At 44.2% G+C, this 26,939-nt stretch overlaps 2 protein-coding genes across 6 annotated transcripts in view; both read right to left on the bottom strand.

Annotated features, from left to right (window-relative positions):
* Positions 1–8,350, bottom strand: part of GALNT11 (polypeptide N-acetylgalactosaminyltransferase 11) — a 97,153-nt gene extending 88,803 nt beyond the window's left edge. Inside the window, exon 1 of one of the 5 annotated variants that reach the window (XR_008681331.2) lies at positions 8,100–8,333. The gene's annotated coding sequence lies outside the window, so the exon portion shown is untranslated. Of the gene's footprint in view, positions 1–8,099 lie in introns of all 5 variants that reach the window. The other 4 variants (XM_004046525.5, XM_019031708.4, XM_063708870.1 and 1 more) reach the window with 4 other exon arrangements.
* A 5,703-nt stretch (positions 8,351–14,053) lies between these two features.
* Positions 14,054–26,939, bottom strand: part of GALNTL5 (polypeptide N-acetylgalactosaminyltransferase like 5) — a 60,734-nt gene continuing 47,848 nt past the window's right edge. The window contains 3 exon segments of the mRNA XM_055392451.2: positions 14,054–14,337; positions 19,189–19,338; positions 26,019–26,136. Of these exon segments, the coding sequence (XP_055248426.1) occupies positions 14,182–14,337; positions 19,189–19,338; positions 26,019–26,136 (424 nt within the window). The 3' untranslated portion in view covers positions 14,054–14,181.

The raw sequence follows: 26,939 nt of genomic DNA, 5'->3' as shown, positions 1-26,939 counted from the left end.
GATGATCCTGATAGGTACATAGATGTCCTACATGGTCTAGGGCAAACCTTCGATCTCACTTGGAGAGATGTCATGCTATTGTTAGATCAAACCCAGGCCTTTAATGAAAAGAATGCGGCTTTAGCTGCAGCCTGAGAGTTTGGAGATACCTGGTATCTTAGTCAAGTAAATGGCAGAATGATAGCTGAAAAAAGGGACAAATTCCCTACAGGTGAGCAAGCCATCCCCAGTATGGATCCCCACTGGGACCTTGACTCAGATCATGGGGACTGGAGTTGTAAACATCTGTTGACCTGTGTTCTAGAAGGACTAAGGAGAATTAGGAAAAAGCCCATGAATTATTCAATGATGTCTACCATAACTCAGGGAAAGGAAGAAAATCCTTCTGCCTTCCTTAAGTGGCTACGGGAGGCCTTAAGAAAATATACTCCCCTGTCACCAGACTCACTTGAGAGTCAATTGATTTTAAAAGATAAGTTTATTACCCAATCAGCCGTGGATATCAGGAGAAAGCTCCAAGAGCAAGCCCTGGGCCCTGAACAAAATCTGGAGGCATTATTAAACCTGGCAACCTTGGTGTTCTATAATAGGGACCAAGAGGAACAGGCCCAAAAGGAAAAGCGAGATCAGAGAAAGGCTGCAGCCTTAGTCATGGCCCTCAGACAAACAAACCTTGGTGGTTCAGAAAGGATAGAAAATGGAGCAGACCAATCACCCGGTAGGGCCTGTTATCAGTGTGGTTTACAAAGATATTTTAAGAAAGATTGTCCAACGAGAAACAAGCTGCCCCCTCATCCATGTCCGCTATGCCGAGGCAATCACTGGAAGGTGCACTGCCCCAGAGGACAAAGGTTCTCTGGGTCAGAAGCCCCCAACCAGATGATGATCCAACAACAGGACTTGAGGGTGCCTCGGGCAAGCGCCAGCTCATGTCATCACCCACACTGAGTCCCAGGTACATTTAACCATTGAAGGCCAGGAAATTGACTTCCTCCTGGACACTGGCGTGGCCTTCTCAGTGTTAATCTCCTGTCCCGGACGACTGTCCTCAAGGTCCATTACCATCCGAGGAATCCTGGGACAGCCTGTAACCAGGTATTTCTCCCACCTTCTCAGTTGTAATTGGAGACTTTGCTCTTTTCACATGCCTTTCTTGTCATGCCTGAAAGTCCCACACCCTTATTAGGGAGGAATATGTTAGCCAAAGCTGGAGCTATTATCTACATGAATATGGGGAACAAGTTACCCATTTGGTGTCCCCTACTTGAGGAAGGAATCTACCTTGAAGTCTGGGCATTGGAAGGACAATTTGGAAGGGCAAAAAATGCCTGCCCAGTCCAAATCAGGCTAAAAGATCCCACCACTTTTCCTTATCAAAGGCAATATCCCTTAAGGCCTGAAGCGCATAAAGGATTACAGGATATTGTTAAACATTTAAAAGCTCAAGGCTTAGTAAAGAAATGCAGCAGTCCCTGCAACACCCCAATTCTAGGAGTACAAAAACCAAACGGTCAGTGGAGACTAGTGCAAGATCTTATTAGACTCATCAATGAGGCAATAATTCCTCTATATCCAGTTGTACCCAACCCCTATACCCTGCTCTCTCAAATACCAGAGGAAGCAGAATGGTTCCCTGTTCTGGACCTCAAGGATGCCGCCTTCTGTATTCCCCTGCACTATGACTCCCATGACTCCCAGTTTCTCTTTGCCTTTGAGGATCCCACAGACCACACATCCCAACTTATATGGACCGTCTTGCCCCAAGGGTTTAGGGATAGCCCTCATCTGTTTGGTCAGGCACTGGCCCAAGATCTAGGCCACTTCTCAAGTCCAGGCACTCTGGTCCTTCAGTATGTGGATGATTTACTTTTGGCTACCAGTTCGGAAGCCTCATGCCAGCAGGCTACTCTAGATCTCTTGAATTTTCTAGCTAATCAAGGGTACAAGGCATCTAGGTCAGAGGCCCAGCTTTGCCTACAGCAGGTCAAATATCTAGGCCTAATCTTAGCCAGAGGGACCAGGGCCCTTGGCAAGGAACGAATACAGCCTATACTGGCTTATCCTCACCCTAAGACATTAAAACAGTTGTGGGGGTTCCTTCAAATCACCGCTTTTGCCAACTATGGATCCCCGGATAGAGCGAGATAGCCAGGCCACTCTATACTCTAATTAAGGAGACCCAGAGGGCAAATACTCATCTAGTAGAATGGGAACCAGAGGCAGAATCAGCCTTCAAAACCTTAAAGCAGGCCCTAGTACAAGCTCCAGCTTTAAGCCTTCCCACAGGACAAAACTTCTCTTTATACATCACAGAGAGAGCAGGGATAGCTCTTGGAGTCCTTACTGAGACTCGTGTCTGACAACTGGTGGCATACCTAAGTAAGGAAATTGATGTAGTAGCAAAAGGCTGGCCTCACTGTTTAAGGGTAGTTGCAGCAGTAGCCGTCTTAGTGTCAGAGGCTATCAAAATAATACAAGGAAAGGATCTCACTGTCTGGACTACTCATGATGTAAATGGCATAGTAAGTGCCAAAGGGAGTTTATGGCTATCAGACAACCACCTACTTAGATACCAGGCACTACTCCTTGAGGGACCGGTGCTTCAAATACATACATGCGTGGCCCTCAACCCTGCCACTTTTCTCCCAGAGGATGGGGAACCAATCGAGCATGACTGCCAACAAATTATAGTCCAGACTTATGCTGCCCGAGATGATCTCTTATAAGTCCCCTTAGCTAATCCTGACCTTAATCTATATACCAACAGAAGTTCATTTGTGGAGAATGGGATATGAAGGGCAGGTTATGCCATAGTTAGTGACGTAACCGTACTTGAAAGTAAGCCTCCTCCCCCAAAGACCAGCACCCAGTTAGGAGAACTAGTGGCACTTACCTGAGCCTTAGAACTGGGAAAGGGAAAAAGAATAAATGTGTATACAGGTAGCAAGTATGCTTATGTAATCCTACATGCCTGTGCTACAATATGGAAAGAAAGGGAGTTCCTAACCTCTGGGGGAACCCCCATTAAATACCACAAGGAAACCATGGAGTTATTGCATGCAGTGCAAAAACCCAAGGAGGCGGCAGTCTTACACTGCCAAAGCCATCAAAACGGGAAGGAGAGGGGCGAACAGCAGCATAAGTGGCTGGCAGAGGAAGGGAAAGACCAGCAGAAAGGAAAGAGAGAAAGAAACAGAAAATCAGAGAGAGACACAGAGAGAGGAAGTGAGAGACAAAGGAGTCAGAGAAAGAAAGAAAGAGATAAAGTCAAAGAGACAAAGAGAGAGTCAGAGAGAGAGAGACACAGAAAGGCAAAGAGAGAGAGGAAGAGACAGACAAAGAGGGACTCAGAGAGAGACAAAGAAGTCATCAAAGAGAAAGAGAGATAGAAGTAGTAAAGAAAAAACAGTGTACCATATTGTGGGCGGCAAGCCACCCAGGTGCCGAGGCAAGAGACTGAGGGCACGAGCTGTTCCAGTATAAAATATATAAAATAAGAAGTTATACTAAATATAGATCATAGAGATGATTATATATGAATATCATTAATCATTAGTTTGTAGCAATTACTCTTTATTCCAATATTATAATAATCTTCACTCTACAATCATAACCTAGGAAAAACCATGCCATACAGAGACAGGAGCTGAGGGGACATAGTGAGAAGTGACCAGAAGACAAGAGTGTGAGGCTTCTGTTATGCCCGGACAGGGCCACCAGAGGGCTCCTTGGTCTAGCGGTAACACCAGCGTCCCGTGATCTAGCGGTAGCGTCAGTGTCAAGGAAAAACACCCGCTACTTAGCAGACCGGGAAAGGGACTCTCCCTTTCCCCGGGGGAGCTTACAGAAGACTTTACTCCTCCACCTCTTGTCTTTTATCTCTGTCTTGTGTCTTTATTTCTACACTCTCTCGTCTCCGCATACGGGGAAAAAACCCACCGACCCTGTGGGGCTGGACCCTACACCCTATTCCTTTAAAAGCCAGGGTAAAGTTAAAACCTATAACTGATAATTGAAGGCCTTCTCTGTAACTCTATAACACTCCAATACCACCTTGTTGTCAGTGTAAACAAGGGCGTAGCCCAAAAGCACTGAGGCCACTGACAACCCATAGCTTTCCTATCAAAAATCCTTAACCCAGCAGGTTTCCTAACAGGGGATCTAAATCTTAACTAATTACCATACAAAGGTCTGACCAGATCTAGGAGGAACTCCCTTCAGGACAGGACCATAGATGGTTCCTCCCGGGTGATTAAGGAAAAAAGACACAAGGGGTATTCAGTAAATGATAAGGAAACTGTAGAAGCAGAGTTAGGAAAACTGCCTAATAATTGGTTTGCTCAAACGTGCGAGCTGTTTGCACTCAGCCAAACCTTAAAGTACTTACAGAATCAGGAAGGAGCCATCTATATCAATTCTAAGTTAATATGGACTGAACGAGGTCTTATTAATAGCAAAGAATAATTGAAATCCCAAACTTACAAGGTTTTCAACAAAAGTAAAGTTTGCTAAAAGTTAACAGTGTAAACATGTATTATTCTAACTTCTAATCTTGTGGAAATCAGACCCTATCAGTACCCCTCAAAGCTCAAGTTCGTCAGAGCAGAGCCATACAACTAATACCCCTACCTATAGGGTTAGAAATGGCCACTGCTACAGGAACTGGAATAGCCAGTTTACCTACTTCATTATCCTACTACCACACTCTCAAAGGATTTCTCAAGACAGTTTGCAAGAAATAACAAAATCTATCCAGTAAGGATAGTAACTACAATTCCAAATAGACTCTTTGGCAGCAATGACTCTCCAAAACCACCGAGGCCTAGACCTCCTCACTGCTGAGAAAGGAGGACTCTGCACCTTCTTAGGGGAAGAGTGTTGTTTTTACACTAACCAGTCAGGGATAGTATGAGATGCCACCCAACATTTATAGGAAAAGGCTTCTGAAATCAGACAACGCCTTTCAAACTCTTATACCAACCTCTGGAGTTGGACAACATGGCTTCTCCCCTTTCTAGGTCCCGTGGCAGCCATCTTGCTATTACTTGCCTTTGGGCCGTGTATTTTTAACCTCCTTGTCAAATTTGTTTCCTCTAGAATTGAGACCATCAAGCTACAGATGGTCTTACAAATGGAACTCCAAATGAGCTCAACTAAACTTCTACCGAGGACCCCTGGACCAACCTGCTGGCCCTTTCACTGGCCTAAAGAGTTCCCCTCTGGAGGATACTACAACTGCAGGGCCCCTTCTTCGCCCCTATCCAGCAGGAAGTAGCTACAGCAGTCATTGGCCAAATTCCCAACAGCAGTTGGGGTGTCCTGTTTAGAGGGGGGAATTGAGAGGTGAAGCTGGCTGTGCTTCTGGGTCGGGTGGGGACTTGCAGAACTACTCTGTCTAAAGGATTGTAAATGCACCAATCAGGGCTCTGGGTCTAGCTAAAGGTTTGTAAACACACCAATCAGTGCTCTGTGTCTAGCTAATTGGGTAGGGGACTTGGAGAACTTTTCAGTCTAGCTAAAGGACTGTAAATGCACCAATCAGTGCTCTGTGACTAGCTAACTGGGTAGCAGACTTGGAGAACTTTTCTGTCTAGCTAAAGGATTGTAAATGCACCAATCAGCGCTCTGTGTCTAGCTAAAGGTTTGTAAACGCACCAATCAGCACTCTGTAAAAACCGAACAATCAGCACTCTGTAAAACAGAGCAATCAGCACTCTAAAATGGACTAATCAGCTCTCTGTAAAATGGACCAATCAGCAGGATGTGGGTGGGGCCAAATAAGGGAATAAAAGCAGGCCACTGGAGCCAGCAGCGGCAACCCGCTCGTGTCCCCTTCCATGCTGTGGAAGCTTTGCTCTTTCATTCTTTGCAATAAATCTTGCTACTGCTCACTCTTTGGGTCTGCACTACCTTTATGAGCTGTAACACTGACTGTGAAGGTCTGCGGCTTCACTCCTAAAGTCAGTGAGACCACACACCTACTGCGAGGAACAAACAACTCTCGACATGCCACCTTTAAGACCTGTAACACTCACTGCGAAGGTCTGCAGCTTGACTCCTGAAGTCAGTGAGCTCATGAACCCACCGGGAGGAAAAAACAACTCCAGACGTGCCACCTTTAAGAGCTGTAACACTCACTGCAAAGGTCTGTGGCTTCAACCCTGAAGTCAGCAAGACCACGAACCCACCAGAAGGAAGAAACTCTGGACACATCTGAATATCAGAAGGAACAAACTCTCGACATACCATCTTTAAGAACTGTAACACTCACCGCGACACTCCGTGGCTTCATTCTTGAAGTCAGCAAGACCAACAACCCACTGGAAGGAACCAATTCCGGACACATTTACGCAGCAGCCACGTCAGACTGGGACACTTCCTGCTTACAGAGGACTATAAAACCCCTTCCTCACTTGGGGCTGATGCTATTATAAAACCCATTCCTCACTTGGGGCTGATGCCATTTAGGCATAAACCCGTCTGCACCCAGGCGCTTATTAAAACAGCGTGTTGCTCCACACCACCTCATGTCGTGGGGGTTGTTGGCGCGTCATCGGGGTTCAAACCAATACAAGAGCCTTGCAGGTTGTTTGTAGCACTAACAAAGGATAAATGCTTGAGAGGATGGATACCCTGCTTATCCTGATGTGATTATGCATTCTATGCCATATCAAATATCTCATGTACCTATAAATACATATGCCTACTATGTACCCACAAAAATTAAAAATAAATTTTTTTGAGATGGAGTCTCGCTCTGTCACCCAGGATGGAGTGCAGTGGCGTGATCTCGGCTCACTGCAAGCTCTGCCTCCTCGATTCACGCCATTCTCCTGCCTCAGCCTCCCAAGTAGCTGGGATTACAGGCGCCCGCCACCATGCCTGGCTTATTTTTTGTATTTTTAGTAGAGACGGGGTTTCACCATGTTAGCCAGGATGGTCTCGATCTCCTGACCTCGTGATCCGCTTGCCTTGGCCTTCCAAAGTTCTGGGATTACAGGCATGAGCCACCGCACCCGGCTAATAAAAAAATTTTTAAAGAGATTTATTCTGAGCCAAATGAGTGTCTATGGCCCATGACACTGCCCTCAAGAGATCCTGAGAGCATGTACCCAAGGTGGTGGGGGCACAGCCTAGTTTTATACATTGTAGGGGAACATGAGTCTTCAATCAAATACAGGTATAGACTGGTTCGGGCAGGAAAGGCGGGACAACTCAAAGTGGCAGCTTCCAGGTCATGGGTAAGATGAGAGACAAACGGCTACATTCTTTTGAGCCTCTGCTCTGCCTTTTTCTGAACACACAATTTACGCCACGGGGCAGGCAGAGGAATAGCCACTTGTGCCTTAGTCTGGCTCAGTGAATCTGCATTTTCACATAAATACGGGGCAGAGGAAGCCATCAGACATGCATTTGTCTCAGGTGAGCAGAAGGGTGACTTGAGTTCTGTCCCTGTTCCTCACCTGTGAAGATAAGCTGTCAATTTACACTGCCAGGGTGCAATTCCACACAACTGTTTCAGGGTAAAGATGTGGAGGCCCACAGCGAATTTCCTCCTGGGCAAAGGGGGAGGGAGCTGTGTGACTTTTTATCTTTGCAGATGTGTTAGGAACAAAACGGGAGCAGGTTTGCCTGACGCAGCTCCCAGCTTGACTTTGGCTTAGCGATTTGGGGTCCTGAGATTAAATTTCCTTCCACACTATTCTCCCTAGTTTTGTGTATGTGTGAAATATTCTATTTCTGGGCATTTTTAATTTTAAAAAGTGGACAATAGTGATCTGGACTTCATTTTAGGAAATGCTGGGAGAGGCTGTAGGATCAGGTGTGCCTCCGTCCTAAATACGCGAAAACGAGGCCAGCGCCCTGGCCCTCGCCCCCGCGCCCGCGAACAAGCCTCAGGAGACGCCGGGGGAGGCGCGGGGGCAGCGGCGTCTCCCGGAGACACGAGCCTCGCCCAAGGGGCGTGCGGGAGCCCCGGACCCGCGGGGAGCCAGGCGCTGCCCCGCCGCCGCCCCCAGCCTGCCCAGGCCCCGCGCGCCGCCGCCGCAGCTCTCGAGGGCTGAGGGACGCCGGGAGGCCGCCGCCTAGAGGGTACTCACCGCGTTGCCCGCAGCCCAGGATCGCCGCCTTCTGGGACTCGGGCTGCGGCATCTTCTCTCCCGCCACAGCCCCAGTCCGACCCGCAGGAGCGGCGCGGGCTGAACTGCCCCGGGGCCCAGCAGCCAGGCGTCGCGCAGGCGCTGGGCGCAGTGGCGGCCGCGCCTCCTCAGGCCCAGGGCCCTCGTCCAGTCCCCGAGCCGCTGCCTCCGCCCAGCGCCGCGCGTCTGCCGGCGCCGCGTGACAGGCGGCCCCGCCCCCGCGCCGCGGTGACGAAACCTCTCGCTGCCCTGACGTCACCGGCCGCCGCGCGCTGAGTCCTTCCTAGCGTTCGCGCAGAGGCGCCGCGCGTGGCCTGGCTCCTGTTGTCTGTCACCCGCGGTCTCAAAAGACCCCCATTAATGACAAATGCCCTGCCTGTGGCCCCGGCTACTCCGGAGGCTGAGGCGGGAGCCGCGCTGGAGCCCGGGAGCTTTGCGCTGTATGCGCTGTGCCCATTGCGCGGCGACACGCATCGGTGTTCCGCATCGGTGTGGTGACCTCCCGGGAGCAGGGACCACCAGGTTCCCCAAGGAGTGGGGAACCGGCCCAGCTCGGAAACCGGGCAGGGCAAAACTCCTGTGCTGATCGGTAGTGGGATCGCGCCTGTGAATAGCCACTGCCCTCCAGCCTGGGCAATACAGCGAGACCCCATAAGTGAAAAAAAAAAAGACAAATGCCCTTAAACATATTAAAAGAAGTTAAACGCCACTTGTGATAGAAGAAAATGTAGTTTAAGGTGTAAAGAGAGAAGTGGTGAAAAAAACACTCATACCTTGGTGATAATAGTGCAAGGTATACAAATACCATAAAAGGGGAATTGGCAATTTTTAAGAAAAATGGTGTGGGCATTCATCTTTGGCCAATAATGCCAAGTTATGTTGAAGAATATCTTAATACTAATCTTCTTTGCATTTCTGAAATAAATCCCACTTGGTTAAGAATATTTTTGAACTTTTTTAAAGAACTCATTGCTTCACAATTAAAGTCTGATGGGGTACACGCGTAGCAATGGAGGAACTTCTACAGCTACTATAAATTAAAGAGCACCACCTGAACCAAAGTAGTGGCCTTCTTGAGCTGAACTGAGCAAGCCACATTCCCCAGCCCCTCTTCCACAGATACCCCATGGGGTTGTCAGGGTGTAGGGGATGCCATGTTGTGCCACCCAGGTTTCCCCTTGAGGACTGAGGACTCATTTCTCCAGTTGTTGGGTGTGTAGACAGCTGATGGCCCCCAGCTGAGTCTTGTGGCCACTTCCCTCAGCCAAAGAGAACTGCTGCTGGGTGCCAAGTTGAATGCTTTTGACTCCTTCTACCATGCTTGTGTCTTGATTGGAAATTGACAGATATTTCAGGTACTGGTTTCTCTTGCAAGGGCAGTGCAGACAGCACACAGGTATCTTTGCCCAGTTTCCTTCAATGGTTGCAGCTCATGTAAAATATACATAGTATAATATCAAATAAGCGTCATTGGGGATCAATCCTGCTGGGATCCCCCTCAGAAACTATTCACAGCAGTCACAGGCAAACTAGGGCAAAGTCTACTAGGTATATTTAAAAGTGTATTGCAAGTTTATTTAAATACATAAATACGTTTCCAGAAAGCAATCCTTCCAACTACCTAAACTAGTAATGAAAAATGTTAAATATCACCTTAAACATGTATAAGGGGATACTAAGTTCTTGTATTTAAACCTTATTATTTTAGTATATACTCAAGCAAAAGAGTTTGAAGACCAGACCTTTAGGACCTCACTACTCAAATGGTGGTCCAGCAACAAGCAACACCAACGTCACCTGGGAGTGTGTTAGAAATGGGGAGTCTTGTGCTCCACCTACTTAATTAAAATCTGCATTTTTACCAAGATTTCCAGGTGATTTATACACAAATTAACATTTGAAATCATGCTCTAGGATTAATCAGGGCGTGTAAATTTCCATTGTTTCATCTTCTCCTGACCCTTGATAGTATCAGATATTTAAATATTTGCCAACCTGATGAGTATGAGATGCATCTGTTTATATCTGTTACTTTAAATACTATTCTACCTGATTAATGTGCAATAATTACTTAACCATTATTCTCATAATTGAGGATTTGGGTTAGCTCCAATTTTTCACTATCATACAGAATGACACTAAAATGCTCTTTTCAGTGTGTCATTCTGGTTAAACACAATCTTTGAGGCCATGCTGATTAGGATCATGTAAGGGCTGTGTTATTGTTTGTCCTTGGATACAGTTGCCAGATGAAATACAGGATGGCCTGAAATTTGAATTTCAGATTAAGAATAATTTTGTGGTGTAAGTATATCCTGTGCAATATGTGAGAGGCTTGTCTTCATCTGCGCTGCCATAATAAAATACCTGAGACTGGGTAGTTTAAAAACAAATTTGTTTTCCCACTCTCCTGGAGGCTGGGAAGTACAAGATCCAGCAGCCATATCTGGTAGGCTGCTGGTGAGGGCTTTGTGCTACATCATAACGTGGCAGAGAATCGGAAGGGGAAGCGGGCACTGGCTAAAGGGGCAATGTTACTTATTAACAACCCGCTCTCAAGGTACCTAATCCAGTCTCAAGAGACTGGGAACTCTCAGTGACTGCGTTAATCTTTTCATGGGGGCTGAACCCTCATGGCTCAAATGCCTCTTAAAGGTCCTACTCTGTCTCAACACTGTTACCCTGGGGTCCAAGCCTCAACATGAATTTCGGTGGGGATAAAAGGTATTCAAACTGTAGCACTGTTGCTTTGTCAGTTGTTTCAACATGAATTATGGAGGACACATTCAAAATGTAGCCATATGTACACTCAAATGTTATTGTCTATTTGAAATTCAAGTTTAACCAGGCATCCTGTATTTTTATTAGCCAAATAGGGCAACGTTAACCTGGGCACATTCTAACCATCGTTTTCTCATCTATGAAATGAGGATAGCAGTAGAACTCATAAAGTTGTTGTATGAATGAAAGGAGATAATCCATGCAGACTACTTATAACAGAGTATGAAACGTAGTAAAAGCTCAGCAAATGTCAGCTCTTCTTAGTTGTTGTTTCATGCAGGTGTGTCTTAGGATAAATTCCTAGAAGGATGTTTCAGTTACAGAACTCCTAGGCTTAATTTAAGACTTGTTTGAGCATTCCATCGTACCAAAAACTGTTTTGTAAGAAACCTTAAGCAGGTTACCAGATACTTTTCAACTAGCTTCAAAATACAAATCAGATTTTTAAATTTCCACACAAAAACAAAAAATTGCCATCTATAGGCAAGTATCAATTTCCCTTTAATCACATCAAATATTTGGATATTGATTCTGATTTGTTTTCTATTTTAGGGTCAACTGAAGCAATATTTAAGAAGATACTGTCCAGGGGACATGCTAAACAATTTCTAGGACTTATCTGTGTTATCTAGTACCTAAACTAAATTACATTACAAAACTAAGACTTAATATTAGGCCCATGGCTTTTAACAAAAGAGAACACTCCTGTCTTTTGCTTTTGGGAAAGCTGATATTTACAGCATCCATTCTTTATGCTTACCAGAAAAAAAATATACTTTTTAATGTTACATATATATCATTTATATATTACATATAATAATTATATATAACATATATATATTCTCAAATTTCAACTAGAAAAAACTGTTACTTTAAGAAGATACTCCATATTTATACTACTATAGTTCTCTTTTATTTTTTCAGCTACAGGATTTCTATTTTGCTTTTTGTTTGTTTGTTTTTTGAGACAGTCTCTGTCACCCAGGCTGGAGTGCAGTGGTGCGATCTTGGTCTTGGTCTCGGCTCACTGCAACCTCCACCTCCCATGTTCAAGCGATTCTTGTGCCTCCCAAATAGCTGGGATTACAGGCACGTGCCACTGAGCCCGGGTTCTGTTTTGCTTTTTTTTTTTTTTTTTTTCCTGACGGAGTCTCACTCCATCGCCCAGGCTAGAGTGCAGTGGTGCAATCTCAGCTCACTGCAACCTCTGCCTCCCAGGTTCAAGCAATTCTCCTGCCTCAGCCTCCTGAGTAGCTAGGATTACAGGCGTGCGCCACCGTGCCCAGCTAATTTTTTTGTATTTTTAGTAGAGACCGGGTTTCACCATGTTGGCCAGGCTGATCTCAAACTCCTGATCTCGTGATCCACCCGCCTCAGCCTCCCGAAGTGCCAGGGTTACAGACGTGAGCCACCGCGCCCGGCCTGTTTTGCATTTTATCATAATTTTAGTAGACTCATGGGTTTATTATGCTTAATTTTTAAATGATTTTCTAGAGGCAGGAAAGGTATAAATAATATATGGGCCAAGAATACAATCAAGTGTGGCACTCATTTTGTGCTGCCAGATCAACCTTTTAAAGGATCAATCAAGTGGCTGTCTGTAATAGATCAGCCCATGTCTGTCTAGCAATAGATTTTATACAGTATTTTGCTAAATAGATAGGTATAAAGGGATTATTTGCGGCCGGGCGCAGTAGCTCACACCTGTAATCCCAGCACTTTAGGAGGCGGAGGCGGGTGGATCACCTGAGGTCAGGAGTTCAAGACCAGCCTGGCCAACATGATGAAACCACATCTCTACTAAAAATACAAAAATTAGTTGGGCGTGGTGGTGGGTGCCTGTAATCCCAGCTACTTGGGAGGCTGAGGTATGAGAATCACTTGAACCCAGGAGGTGGAGGTTGCAGTGAGCCGAGATCGGGCTACTGCACTCCAGCCTGGGCAACAAGAGTGAAACTCTGTCTCCAAAAAAAAAAAAAAAACTTCATTCCCAGCAACTAGAATACCTGTCTGATTGAAGGAGCTCAATAGATGATTCAAATTGTTTTTCTGCTGTAAAAACTAACTTACCTTCTTTCCAGCATAGACTATTCTCTTCCACTTTTTTTTTTGCCCCTTTCAATTTGTTTCTTCTCTCATTATCTGTCTCTCTTTCTGAATTCAGTGTCTTTCACCTTCTTAGCCACCATCACCAGCATAAAACCAACAGTGATCTGTCTAACTCCAAAGATGCCAAAGAAGTACTTTGGACATCTGAGAATGTGTTTACACAGGACAGACAAGGCACCCAGCTGCTGCTTCCCTGATCCCAGCTAAACAGTTTACCAAGAGTCAAGAAGTGTCTGGAGAGCTGGAGGCCAGAGCCATAGGAGGAGACAGACATGAAAAAGGCAAAATTGGCCGGGCGCGGTGGCTCATGCCTGTAATCCCAGCACTTCGGGAGGCCGAGGCGGCCGGATCACAAGGTCAAGAGATCGAGACCATCCTGGCCAACATGGTGAAACCCTGTCTCTACTAAAAATACAAAAATTAGCTGGGCATGGTGGCATGCGCCTGTAATCCCGGGTACTTGGGAGGCTGAGGCAGGAGAATTGCTTGAACCCGGGAGGCAGAGGTTGCAGTGAGCCGAGATTATACCACTATGCTCCAGCCTGGCGACAGAGCGATATTCACGGAAAACGGAGTATCTTCAGATGACAGAATGGCTGGCAGGAACAGATGGGGAAGCTGGCCTGGAGAGCTGACCAGACACCCAGGCAGGTGGACTGGACGCCAGACGTTCAGGTATGCAGCTGAGTAAGGTGTCGTTACCAGAATCTACCCTGGCAGGAAGAAAGGAGCTTGCTGCAGCTCAGCCAAAGTCACGAGAGCATGGCTCCCTAAGAAGGCAATCGCGACAGATTGTCTGGGGCAGAAGCCGGGTTGGCAAAGGGAAAGCAGCCCCTACAGTCTACCAGGGCCAGGTGGCTGTGGTAAACAAATGCACTTTACCTCAGTCAGCTGTATGATAGAGTCGTAACTGTATGACCACTTACCTTTCTAATGTTCAAGATCTTGTCACCTCAGAGATTCAGTAGCAGATGAATAACAAAGTATCAAGAATCTTCATTGAAGGGAAAATAAAGGCATTCACGTCTGGTCATATTTTTTTAATTGCATTTCACGTAATTCCACGATGTCCCAAACTTACACTCTTGTGCCACTATGTTGAATGACTAGGAGACTTTTAACCCTTTATTAATGAAAGTGATTTGTTTTCCTTTCACGAGCTGTTCACAGATGCCTCCAACTCTGGGAAGACATTATCCAAATACCACTGAAATGACTTGCAACCCAGTCATTTCCTTAACTCAACACACTCGCGAATGTTTCTGTAGGTGACATATTTCAGACCAGGCTTTCGAAGAAAAAACTGCTCCTAAATGAAAATATAGAGTCAGTCGTTACATTCAACCAAACAAATCTTTGCTGATCAAATGACTATATCTAACATAGATGCATGTATTTTCATCATGTGAACTAAAAAAGCCCTCCAGATCCCAATTTTTTTCTGTCCAGGGAATGAAGGCAGAGACATACTATGGGACCTCGGATTTACCCACCCTGCATATGTTCACAGCACGTGCCATGGCACCCTAGCGGGATCCAGGAAGACTGGGTCCTGCTTCTCAGGAGCCAAAGAAGCACAGCCACCTATTGTGGTATCCCCTTTCTCCTGTTTTTTCAACAATACCCAAGGACAAACCCCGTCAGTCCCTGGTCCTCATCAGTATGTTTGTCTTTTCAGAAATGGGGGATGATGTAGTAAAGGGAGAATAGATCCTGCAGGAGTACAGCCTGGATTCAAAGTCTGGCTCTGCCATTCAGGGTCTGTGTGACCCTAGGCAAGTCTTCCCCTTGCGAAGTGCTTGTGAGGGTTGAACAGTCTAATAGGGACATGCAAAGCCCCTGGGCGAGCATGGCTGGCACATACTAAGTGTCATGTCTGAGGTGGTCATTATTACCACACTTGGTTAGTTTTTTGTGTGCTCTGGCTTAAGGAAGCCCCAAGAATGAATGTCTAATGGACTCTGTTGGCCCCATGTTGAAAAAAGGTATTCTAAGTAGACTGGAGCCCTTCGCAAACAGAACCCTTATCTTTTCATCTGTGTTTTCCCAGGCCTGGCATTCAGGATAGTGATGGTGTTGAATGACAGAAGGAGTTTGCTCATCCAAATTAATGTATTATGGGCATGCCATATTGGATTCTCCCTGGGGATCCGTGACCACCGTAGGTCTTTGCCATCGCATTCTGCCACCCCCAGGTCCCCAGGGTGGATTGGTGCAGGGGGTGAGCCTGCAGGTGGGGGAGGGTGCCATAATTTTGGAGACAAGACAGCATGGATGACCTTAGGCACATCTTCCTGTCCAAAGCCCTCTCTTGTCCCAATCAGTCACTAAATTTCCCATTGTGCTGTATTATGCAATCCATTGATTTTTATACTTAACACGTCATATCCCTTTAAGTTAACTTTTTGCTTTGTGAAAGTCAGTAAACCATGCAGAAATAGCTATGTTCAATTCAACCATCTAGATCCCTGACCAGCGTTCACAGAAAAAAAAATCAACAAACATGAAAATAAGCTCAAGAGTTGTCGTAATGAAATACAATTTTAAACAATGAGATGTTTTTTAACCTATCTGATTAAAACAAACAAACAAACAGTTCAACTATAACCAATATGAGGAGACAGGCACTTTCGTATACTTTTGATGGCAGCACAGATGACGAGACAGACAGTGAAGCTCATTTGGATATTACCCCATCAGGATTTAAAATGCACTAACTCTTGCCCCAGCAAGTTCATGTCTTGAATTTATTCCAAAGATATATTTGCAAAAATATGCACAAAAAAGTATGTCAATAATTCTTATTTCAAGGCTGGGCATGGTGGCTTATGCCTGTAATCCCAGCACTTTGGGAGGCCAAGGCAGGCAGATCATGAGGTCAGGAGTTCAAGACCAGCTTGGCAAATATGGTGAAACCCCATCTCTGTTAAAAATATAAAAAATTAGCTGGGCGTGATGGCATGCACCTGTAGTCCCAGCTATTCGGGAGGCTGAGGCAGGAGAATCACTGAACCTGGGAGGTGGAGGTTGCAGTGAGCCGAGATTGCACCACCGCACTCCAGCCTGGGTGACAGAGCAAGACTCTGTTTCAAAAGAAAGAAAAAAAAAGAATTCTCATTTGAGGATTGTCAAGAAAATAGCAAAAAGCCGAGGAAATCAGAATGCTTATCAACTGGTACTATTTATTAATGGGATCAATTTTGGTAGATCCAGTTAAAGGAACTATTTAAAAAAACGAGATATGTTTATATGTTCTGATTTTGAAAGACAACTTGAAAGCCCCCTGCTTTTTCTTTCCTGATCATAGCCCTTTTCCTTCGTTTTAAATGCTATCTTGATTATGTATTAATTTTTTTATTCTAGCTTTGATATCTGATTATTCATGCACAAATTATAGGTTTAATTTTACCCATTTTAACTTTACAGGAAGGAAATAATACAGTATAAGTTCTGTTGTGTTTGGCTGCTTTCATTCACCATTACACCTCTGAAATTTACCTATGCTCTTGTAGGTACAGTCATGTACCACGTGATGATGTTTCAGTCAACGCCTGACCATGTACATAATGGTAGTCCCATAAGATTATAATACCATACTTTTACTGTACCTTTTATTTAGATATGTTTAGATACACAAATACTTACCATTGGGTTACAACTGCCTACAGTGTTCAGTAGAGTCACATGCCATACAGGTTTGTAGGGAGCAATGGGCCATACCATATAGCCAAGGTGTGCAATGAGCTATACCATCTCCATCTAGGTTTGTGTAGGTACACGCTATGATAGTCCCACAACAATGAAATCACCTAATGATGATTTCTCATAATATATTCCCATCGTTAAGTGAGACATGACTATACACTATAGTTGGTTTTCTTTCTTTTCTTTTCTTTTTTTTTTTTTTTGAGATGGAGCTTCGCTGTTGTCACCCTGGCTGGAGTGCGGTGGTGTGATCTTGGCTCACTGCAACCTCTACCTCCTGGGTTCAAGCAATTCTCCAGCTTCAGCCTCCCGAGTAGCTGGGATTACAGGTGCCCACCACCATGCCCGGCTAATTTTTTTTGTATTTTTAATAGAGATGAAGTTTCACCACGTTGGCCAGGCTGGTCTTGAACTCCTGGCCTCAGGTGATCCATCTGCCTTGGCCTCCCTAAGTGCTGAAATTACAAGTGTGAGCCACCACGCCCAGCCCAGTTAATTTTCATTGCTGTATAGGATTATAGCGACTAAATATATCACAGTTGTCCACTGTACTCTTGACGAGTATTTGTATTGTATTAAGTTTTAGCTAAAACAAATAATGCTGTTTATTAGTTTTCTTGTTCATGTGTCCTGGTGCACAAAAGCATGCGCTTCTGTAGCATATGCATGAGCAGAACTGCTGAATCACAAGGTATTCAGATCTTTCACTTTAGTAGGTGCTGCCACGCCATTTTCAGATGCAATTTTGTAAAAGTCAACACTCCCATAAGTGAAAGAAAGCTGAGAGATCCTATTGCTCACCGACACTTGGGCCCGTAAGATTTTTTTTTTTTTTTTTTTTTTTTTGAGACGGAGTTTTGCTCTTGTTGCCCAGGCTGAAGTGTGATGGCACAATCTTGACTCACTACAACTTCCACCTCCTGGGTTCAAGCGATTCTCCTCCCTCAGCCTCCCGAGTAGCTGGGACTACAGGAGTGTGCCATGACGCCCGGCTAATTTTGTATTTTTAGTAGAGATGGCGTTTCTCCATGTTGGTCAGGCTGGTCTTGAACTCCCAACCTCAGGTAATCTGCCTGCCTCGGCCTCCCAAGTGCTTAGATTAGAGACATGAGCCACTGTGCCCAGCCAGGCCTGTCAGACTTTTAAAATTCTGCTAATCTAAGTGGTGGTGTTGAAATAGCTCTTTGAAGTTTTAGTTCACATTTCTCTAATTACAAAAGAAATGGAGCATTATTACCTTCATAATTAAAGTGTGTTTTTTTTCAGTTAGAGAAACATAAGATGAAGACCAGGACATACACTGTCAGAGAGATTCTTACACATTTCTATTTGTTCGTCTGAAATGAGATTTTGCTGGGGTTTTTGTATCTATTTACACATAGCTTCTGGATGGACATGCACCCTTGTAAGTCCTGGCAAGGTACTTAACTCCTGGGGAAATGCACAGATGATAGGGTATAGTTTTGATACAGAAATCTTTGGCTGTTGGTCGAAAAGTGGTAGTGGAAGTTCTCACATGGTCTCAAGACCAGCAGCATCCACATCGCTTGGGAAATCAGCGGGGAAGAAAAAGAATCTCAAGAGTTGCACGTGGGCCGGGTACAGTGGCTCACTCTTATAAATCCCAGCACTTTGGAAGGCCGAGGTGGGTGGATCATGAGGTCAAGAGATTGAGACCAGCCTGGCCAACACAGTGAAACCCTGTCTCTACTAAAAATACAAAAATTAGCCAGGCCTGATGGTATGTGCCTGTAGTCCCAGCTACTCCAGAGGCTGAGGCAGGAGGATCGCTTGAATCCGAGAGGCAGAGGTTGCAGTGAGCTGAGATCGCGCCACTGCACTCCAGCCTGGGCGACAGAGCAAGACTCCATCTCAAAAAAAAAAAAAAAAAAAAAAAAGAGTTGCACGTGGGGATGGGGCAAGGAGAAGCTGTTTGCTTCAGGTGTGGGGCAATTCCCTGGAGGTGGGAACGGAGGGAATAGATCCAGCACCTCCATAAAAAAGACTGCTCATGTTGATTGATTTACTTCTGAGAGACTTGAGTTTTCCCAGAAATTAAAACAAAAATAATGAGATGTAAGAGTAGCAGCTTAGGATGAACTGAGGATAGGGTTGGGGATGGATTGATGAGGGGTTAGAGGGGTGCTGTATTGAAGAAAAACAGAGAAAAGAACAACTATCAATAGGTAGTTTTTTATCCTCACCCTCCTCCCACAGTCCACCCTCAAGAAGGCCCCAGTATCTGTTGTTCCCTGCTTTGTGTCCATGTATAATGTTTAGCTCTCACTTGTAAATGAGAACATGCAGTATGTGGTTTTCCATTCCTGTGTTAATTTGCTTAGGATAATGACCTCCAGAACAAACGCTGGATCTGGAAAGGCAGCAGCAGGCTTCCTCAGAACAAGTCCTGCTCCAGCCTCGCATGCATTTTCCAAGTCAAGGATGTGTTCCCCACCTTATATTCATCCAGCCAAACGTGCACCAGTCTTAGGTAGTTATGTGTCATAGCACTGATGATTATAGAAGGTTTTCCAGTTTGTTTCTTACTGATATGTCCTACTCAAGAGCAGGGGATTATAAAGAGTTGGCCTCCACACATCCAGATCTAGGCATAAGAAGAACAAAAAACATATGAATGCATTATTACTGCTAACAGGCAACTGCTTTTAAACCAATATAATGGCCAGGTGCGGTGGCTCATGCCTGTAATCCCAGCATTTTGGGAGGCCAAGGCAGTCAGATCACCTAAGGAAGGGAGTTTGAGACCAGCCTGGCCAATGTGGTGAAACCCTGTCTCTACTAAAAATACAAAAATTAGCCGGGCGTGGTGGCACATGCCTGTAATCCCAGCTACTTGGGAGGCTGAGGCAGGAGAATTGCTTGAACCCAGGAGGCGGAGGTTGTGAGCCGAGATCGTGCCACTGCACTCCAGCCTGGGCAATATAGCGACACTCCATCTCAAAAACAAAAAACAACAACAACAAAAACCCATAATAATGGCTAATTAAGTTTCTTATTTAATTCTCACAACAGCCTTATAATTCAGATTCTGTGATTATTCCCATTTTACAGATGAGGAAACTAACACATAGATTGGTTAAGAAGTTTTCCCAATGACACAGAAGTTAGACAGTAGAGTACAAGGTTCAAATTTAGAAAGCCTGACTGAGAGCCAGCAATGAAGATGAAGGGGTTCTGCCTCTCTCATAATTACCTACAGGAATTGCTGGATGTAGGCAAGAAACAAGAGAAATGCTGATCATGACTGAATTCAATTATTCATCTTTTTTAATACCTAAAACTCCTTATGTTGCTCACTTTTAATAGCTATTAATTTTACTACACAAAAGTAAAATATAACCATTGAAAATTTGGCAAATGCAGGAAAGCACACAGAAGAAAACATAATTCACTTCTTGTCCTAACATTCCGAGTGAGTCAATATTAACCCAGGTATATATGTAAACTCACGTAGACATAAACATTAAGATAACTTGATTTTTTTTCATTTGATGTCGTGTGAAATTATTTTTGAAGTCTTATGTTGTTTGGACACTTTGGTAGCTTCTGATTTTTATTATTAAAAATAATACCCCAAAGAACGTGCTTATGATATAAATCTCGTGCACCTGATTTCTCATCTTACAGTACACTTGCCATAACTCTTTTGTTTAATTACTCTAACCACTCCGTGAGTAGCTCTCACACCAACACAACTCAGCTATTCTGGCTAAGCCTAGAAGAACCACTTTAGCGATACAATGGATTATGAGAAATAACCATTGCTTGTTGCTTTAAGGCACTGTGTTTTGGGATAGTTTGTTATACAGCAAAAGCTAGCTGATACATGAAGGAGCATTTTCCTCCTAACACCAGTTTTTTTTTTTCTTTCCAACTTTTGTTCTCAGTTCAAGGGTACATGTGCAGGTGTGTTACATGGGTAAAATGCGTGTCTGGGGGTTTAGAGCACAGGTCATTTCATCACCCAGGTAATGAGCATCGCACTCAATAGGTAGTTTTTTATCCTCACCCTCCTCCCACAGTCCGCCCTCAGGAAGGCCCCAGTATCTGTTGTTCCCTGCTTTGTGTCCATGTACAATGTTTAGCTCTCACTTGTAAATGAGAACATGCAGTATTTAGTCTTCCGTTCCTGTGTTAATTTGCTTAGGATAATGACCTCCAGCTCCATCCACTGCTGCAAAGGACATGATTTTATTATTTTTAAATGGCTGTGTAACATTCCATGGTGTATATGTACCACATTTTCTTTATCCAGTCCACTGGTTTTTGTTTTTTTGAGACTGAGTCTTGCTCTGTCATCCAGCCTGGATGCCCCACCATCCAGGTTCAAGCGATTCTCATGCCTAAGCCTCCTGAGTAGCTGGGATTACAGGTACACACTGCCAAACCCAGCTCATTTTTGTATTTTTGGTGGAGATGGGGTTTCACCATGTTGGCCAGGTTGGTCTTGAACTTCTGACCTCAAGTGATCTGCCCACCTTGGCCTCCCAAAGTGCTCGGATTAGAGGCGTGAATCACCATGCCCGGCCCCAGTCTGCTGTTGATGGGCATCTGGGTTGATTCCATGTCTTTGTTATTGTGGAAAGTGCTACAATGAGAACATATGCATGCATGTGTCTTTATGGTAGAACAATGTATATTCCTTTGGGTATATACCCAGTAATAGGATTGCTGGGTTAAATGGTAGTTCTGTTTTAAATTCTTTGAGAAATCTCCCAACTGCTTTCCACAATGGTTGAACTAATTTACACTCCCACAGCAGAGTATAGCATTCCCTTCTCTCCACAGCCTCGCCAGCTTCTGTTTGTTTGTTTGTTTTGTTTGTTTGTTTGTTTGTTTTGACGTTTTAGTAATAGCCATTCTGACTGGCTAACACCAGTTTTATTTACTCAAGTAAATAAGACCTCCATCCACTTAGCTGGTCATTCCAGAAACTTGGTGTGATAGATTGAAATCTTGTTCAATAAACAGCTCAGTCCTTGTCCCTCATCTTGCGGAACAGCGTGTTTCCCTGACCCACTGAATTTGGGCTTCTCTGTTCGACACATTTGGCCAATGGATCGTGAGCACACATCATGCATGCAGAGGTATAAATGTGCTGTGTGGTTTGGCTTGACTTTAGAATTCCTGCCATTCAGTATGAGAAGGATACGCTGTGAGTCGCTGCTACTCCTAGAATGATAATCAGATCTGAATCCAATTCAGAGACTAGAGCCCAGCCCAACAACCTGTATTCTGAGGCAGAGCCACTTTGGCCAACCATGGACAGATGAAAGAAAAAGTAAATGCTTATTGTTCTCAACCACTCAGTTTTGAGGTGGTTTATTACATAACATCATGATGGCAAGAGCTGACTGCTGCTGTGACAATAACTGCCTGAATCCTAAAACTCTTAGGAATAGAAATTCTGAGCAGATGGGCCAAGGGTAACCCACTGAGGTGCTGGAGTGTTCCAGGCAGAGAAGGAGGAGACTGTTGAGTGACTTGCCTAATGCTCCCTTGTGCAGGTGTTTGAGAATTTGCTTGATTATTTCTCTATTACAGAACGTATGGTTGGTTTTCACACCAGAGCATCCAAGGAGAGTTAGCAACCTTGGGTGGAGTCTAAACTGGCATTGATATCTAAGAGGTTCAGCATGGGGGAGAGGCAGAGAAAAGGGCTTCTCTAGGGATAATCTTTCAAGTGCAGGGCAAGGCCCCGGTTCCTGGATCAGCACACCTTGCCAGCATCTGGGGATGGCAGGATGGACTGCAGGTGTGGGGGAGATCAGGTGAACCAAGACTGCAGATTGTTGGGGCTGTTTGCGGCCAGCCTCTGCTTTGCCAGGAAAATTGAAATGCCATGTTGAAGCTCAGTTACGAGAACCATTCAGAGACTGGAAGTGAACCTGTAGCTTTGTGGGCATCCACGAACCATCACTTTCCACGAGTGATAGTAGCACTGAATTCAGGGCAACTAAAAAAAATTCAGAGCATTGGAGGCTTCCAATACATTGCCAGCCTCAGATGGAAGTGACTTAGAAACAGGGTGGAACTGAGCTGGTGGGGTCTCAAGACCTGAAGTTGAGTAGACAGCATGAGGCAGGAAGCAACAGGTTGGGAGCAGAGTGCTTACTAGTTCTGTGAATTTGGGCAAGTTACTCAACCTCTCTGTGGCTCGGTTTCTCCACTAGAAGTCAGAGATAATGGTGGTACTTACCTTACAGGTTTGTTAGGAGGATTAAATGAGTTAATATCTGTAAGATTTTAGAGCAGTGCATGTCAGATATAAGAACTTGTTAAATAAAATATATTTTATCCTTTACATGTATCTTAAATGTCAGTTCTTCAGGGAAGCCATCTAAGACACATAATCCCCCAAGAGAAGGCTGGGTTCTCCTTTTAGAGGGTCCCATAATACTCTGTATTTCTCTATTGCATTTATCAAAAATAAATTTTTTTTTTGAGACAGAGTCTCGCTCTGTCCGCCCAGGCTGGAATGCAGTGGCACGATCTCGGCTCACTGTAACCTCCACCTCCCAGGTTCAAGCGATTTCTCGTGCCTCAGCCTCCTGAGTAGCTGGGATTACAGACGTGCACCACCATGTCCAGCTAATTTTTGTATTATTAGGAGAGACGGGGTTTCACCATATTAGCCAGGCTGGTCTTGAACTCCTGACCTCCGGAGATCCACCTACTTTGGCCTCCCAAAGTGCTGGGATTATAGGCGTGAGCCACCGCACCTGGGCCAAAAATAAAATTAAATACCTGATAATCTCACCCTACTCAATAGATAGAAGACTCATGACATTAGAAGCAGTTTTGGCCAGACGCGGTGGCTTGTGCCTGTAATCCCAGCACTTTGGGAGGCCGAGGCAGGCGGATCACAAGGTCAGAAGATCAAGACCATCCTGGCCAACATGGTGAAACCCCATCTCTACTAAAATACAAACAATTAGCCAGGTGTTGTGGTGCATGTCTGTAGTCCCAACTACTTGGGAGGCTGAGGCAGGAGAATCGCTTGAACCTGGGAGGCGGAGATTGCAGTGAGCCAAGATCGCGCCACTGCACTCCAGCCTGGCGACAGAGCAGGACTCCGTCTCAAAAAAAAAAAAGAAGCCACTTTCGTATTGTGTGCCACTGTATTTTAGCACCCAGCACAGTGCTTCATACATAACAGTACTCAATACATATTGTTGCATGGATGAATTAATGAAGACTGTGTCTTCTTCTCAATGCTCAGCATACAGCACAGTTTGACTCAAAGGAAGTGCTCCTTAAATGATGGCTAGATTGAGCTTAAATATTACTCTCAAGAGATAGTCCTAAACTGAAACTATAGAGTTGGATATTATCATGATACAGGTATTAGTTACAGCCATGGGGATTGATGCAAGTATCCTACTAAAAATATCAACAAGGGTGTGGCACAGACCCTCGGCGATCAGAGTAGACTTGCCCTGCCAAGTGCTATTCCCTTAGTTACTGGAACATGGGATGGTCCAGGGAGCGTAGACCTATGGTTGGGCTGCAGGTGGAAGGTACTTGGTTGGCTCAGAGTAGAGGTTTTTTCACACCAGATGCAGAAAGACTGCGTTATGTTAACAACCAGTGTGGCTTCACAGGAGCAGAGGACCTGGATGCTAGCCTGAGCCCTGAAGAGCACATGGGGTAAGAAGCAAAGTCTGACAAGGATGGAAACCTTGGGGACACCTGTGTCTAAGAGATAAGCCACAGCAGAAATTCCTACAAAGGAAACTGAGAACAACTGAGCAATGGAAGGCAAACCAGGAATATTGTCCTAACGTCCAAGAAAACTTCCAGAAAAGACAGTTTAGTGTCAGATGCTGCAATGACCTCAGATAGATGGAAGATCAAAAGCCATCCACTAAGGACATCACCACAAAACTGGTGGCAGTTCCTGGAATGATGTCACGGAAAGCTGAAGGCCTTCCAGGATATCGATTTACTGGAATGAGGAGTAAACGAGAAATGAAGAGGTGTATGCAGGTGCAGAGATCATTCTTTTCTCAGGAAAGACAAGGTTACTTGTCGTGGTTAGAGACAGCTGCCGGTGTCAAAAGAGTATTTCAGCTACTTATTAATTTACATACTTCTTTATAAAAAGACACCCAAGTATATTTAAAAGATATGACAGGCCATCAGGAAAGGCGCCATTGAAATATTGGAGTAGGAATAATTAATGCTTGAATAATAAATTAGTTGTCATTTGCTATCTATAGGGAATGTAGGGCCAGAAAAAGGAATATACTGACTCTCCAACTCTGCCTGTATAATACACAAAACTGATCACAGTTATTAGATCCTGAAAGGAGGTGAACTCCTTGAGCCATTTTCTTAGAGTGCAATATAATAAAACAAGGAATAATCAACCAAACAGAATAGAATGCGCCTAAGGCATGGGCGTTATAAAATAATGCCTGGGTCCAAAGGGAACATGAGAATGAAAAAAACAAAGCAAAAAAATAAACAAACAAACAACAAAAACAACAAGCTTAAGAGGGACCATCAGATAGAGGCTTGGAGGAAACTATATTGTTCTAGATATTTTTATATGCATAATCAAGTATCTGAAGCATTATGAAAGAAGTCTGCTTGGGATCTTTAAAAGTGAACAAATAACTGGCCAAAAGAAGGAAGGAAAAGAGAGAGAAAATAAAATCCAAAACAGAAAAAATTGGAAAAAACACAACTACTGAGACAATAAAGATAATAGATTTAAAATATTATATTAATTTGATATACCATACATCAGAAATAACAAAACATATGGTATAAGAACCTAATATTTTTAAATTAAATTAAATATATTTATTTTAAGAAGTAGGGTCTAGGCACAGTAGCTCACACCTGTAATCTCAGTGCTTTGGGAGGCCGAGATGGGAGGATTACTTGAGCCCAGGAGTTCAAGACCACCTTGGGCAACATAGCGAGACCACATCTCATAAAAAAAAAAAGTAGAGATGGGGGTCTTGCTATGTTGCTGAGGCTGGTCTTGAACTCCTGGCTTCAAACAATCCACTTGCCTCAGCCTCCCAAAGTGCTGAGATTACAGGCATGAGCCACCACACCAGGCCAAGAATCTAATATTTTATTAAATGTTTTCCATTTTTACAAGAAGCCCCATAAATTGTTTATTGCATGTGCTGCTGGAATGGTACTGGATGTTCATATAGGAAAATTGAGCATAATTACCACAGCATTGTATGTGACAAAGTTAGGTTTCACTCTCTATAGCTATTTTAAAAATAAAATCTGAAGTACCCTTAGTGAAAGTTCCAAATTTTCTCCTCCCCAAAAATCCATATCCTTGTCATACTGTCCAATTTCATTAAAATAATGCCGACGTATAGCAAAAATTCCTCCAGACATTGCAGGTGACCTAGAAAGGGGACATAAATATGAAATTAATTTCACAGAGAAAGTCATTCTGTAGTTTCCTCAAAATTATATTAAATTAGTAATAACTTATAGTTTAAAATGAGAAAACAGGCCGGGTGTGGAAGCTCACGCCTGTAATCCCAGCACTTTGGGAGGCCGAGGCGGGTGCATTACGAGTTCAGGAGATCGAGACCATCCTGGCTAACACAGTGAAACCCCGTCTCTACTAAAAATACAAAAAATTAGCCAGGCAAGGTGGCATGCGCCTGTAGTCCCAGCTACTCGGGAGGCTGAGGCAGGAGAATCGCTTGTACCTGGGAGGCAGAGGTTGCAGTGAGCCGAGATCATGCCACTGCACTCCAGCCTGGGACGACAGAGCAAGACTCTGTCTCAAAAAAAAAAAAAAAAAAGAGAGAGAAAACATTAATACTAAAATTATCTTATTATACATTTAAGTATATAAAATTACTAAAAACCACAACAAAAGTAGGCAATAACTTTTACTTAGTTCTCACCAAAATATGTATGCGATATATTCTAAATGTTTTCCTAATGAGAAGGAAAATGATATTTGGAATATAACTTTCCTATGAGGATGACAATTGAACTGGGTAGCAGGGCTCAGAGCTCTCCCTTTCTAAAGACATTAGGTGAATTGTAATATTTACTTCTGGACAAACCATAATATTAAGAAGCATCTTGTTTTGTCCACCAATAGTAGGGCCAAATAATACCAAACTAAGTAGTTTGAAAATAGTCACAGCTGGGTGTGGTGGCTCACACCTGTAATCCCAACACTTGGGA

Source organism: Gorilla gorilla, chromosome 6, assembly GCF_029281585.2.
Source record: "Gorilla gorilla gorilla isolate KB3781 chromosome 6, NHGRI_mGorGor1-v2.1_pri, whole genome shotgun sequence".
In the NCBI taxonomy this organism is placed as follows: domain Eukaryota; kingdom Metazoa; phylum Chordata; class Mammalia; order Primates; family Hominidae; genus Gorilla; species Gorilla gorilla.
Note: the sequence above shows the minus strand (reverse complement) of the source record. Positions and strands in the feature narration are given on the sequence as shown.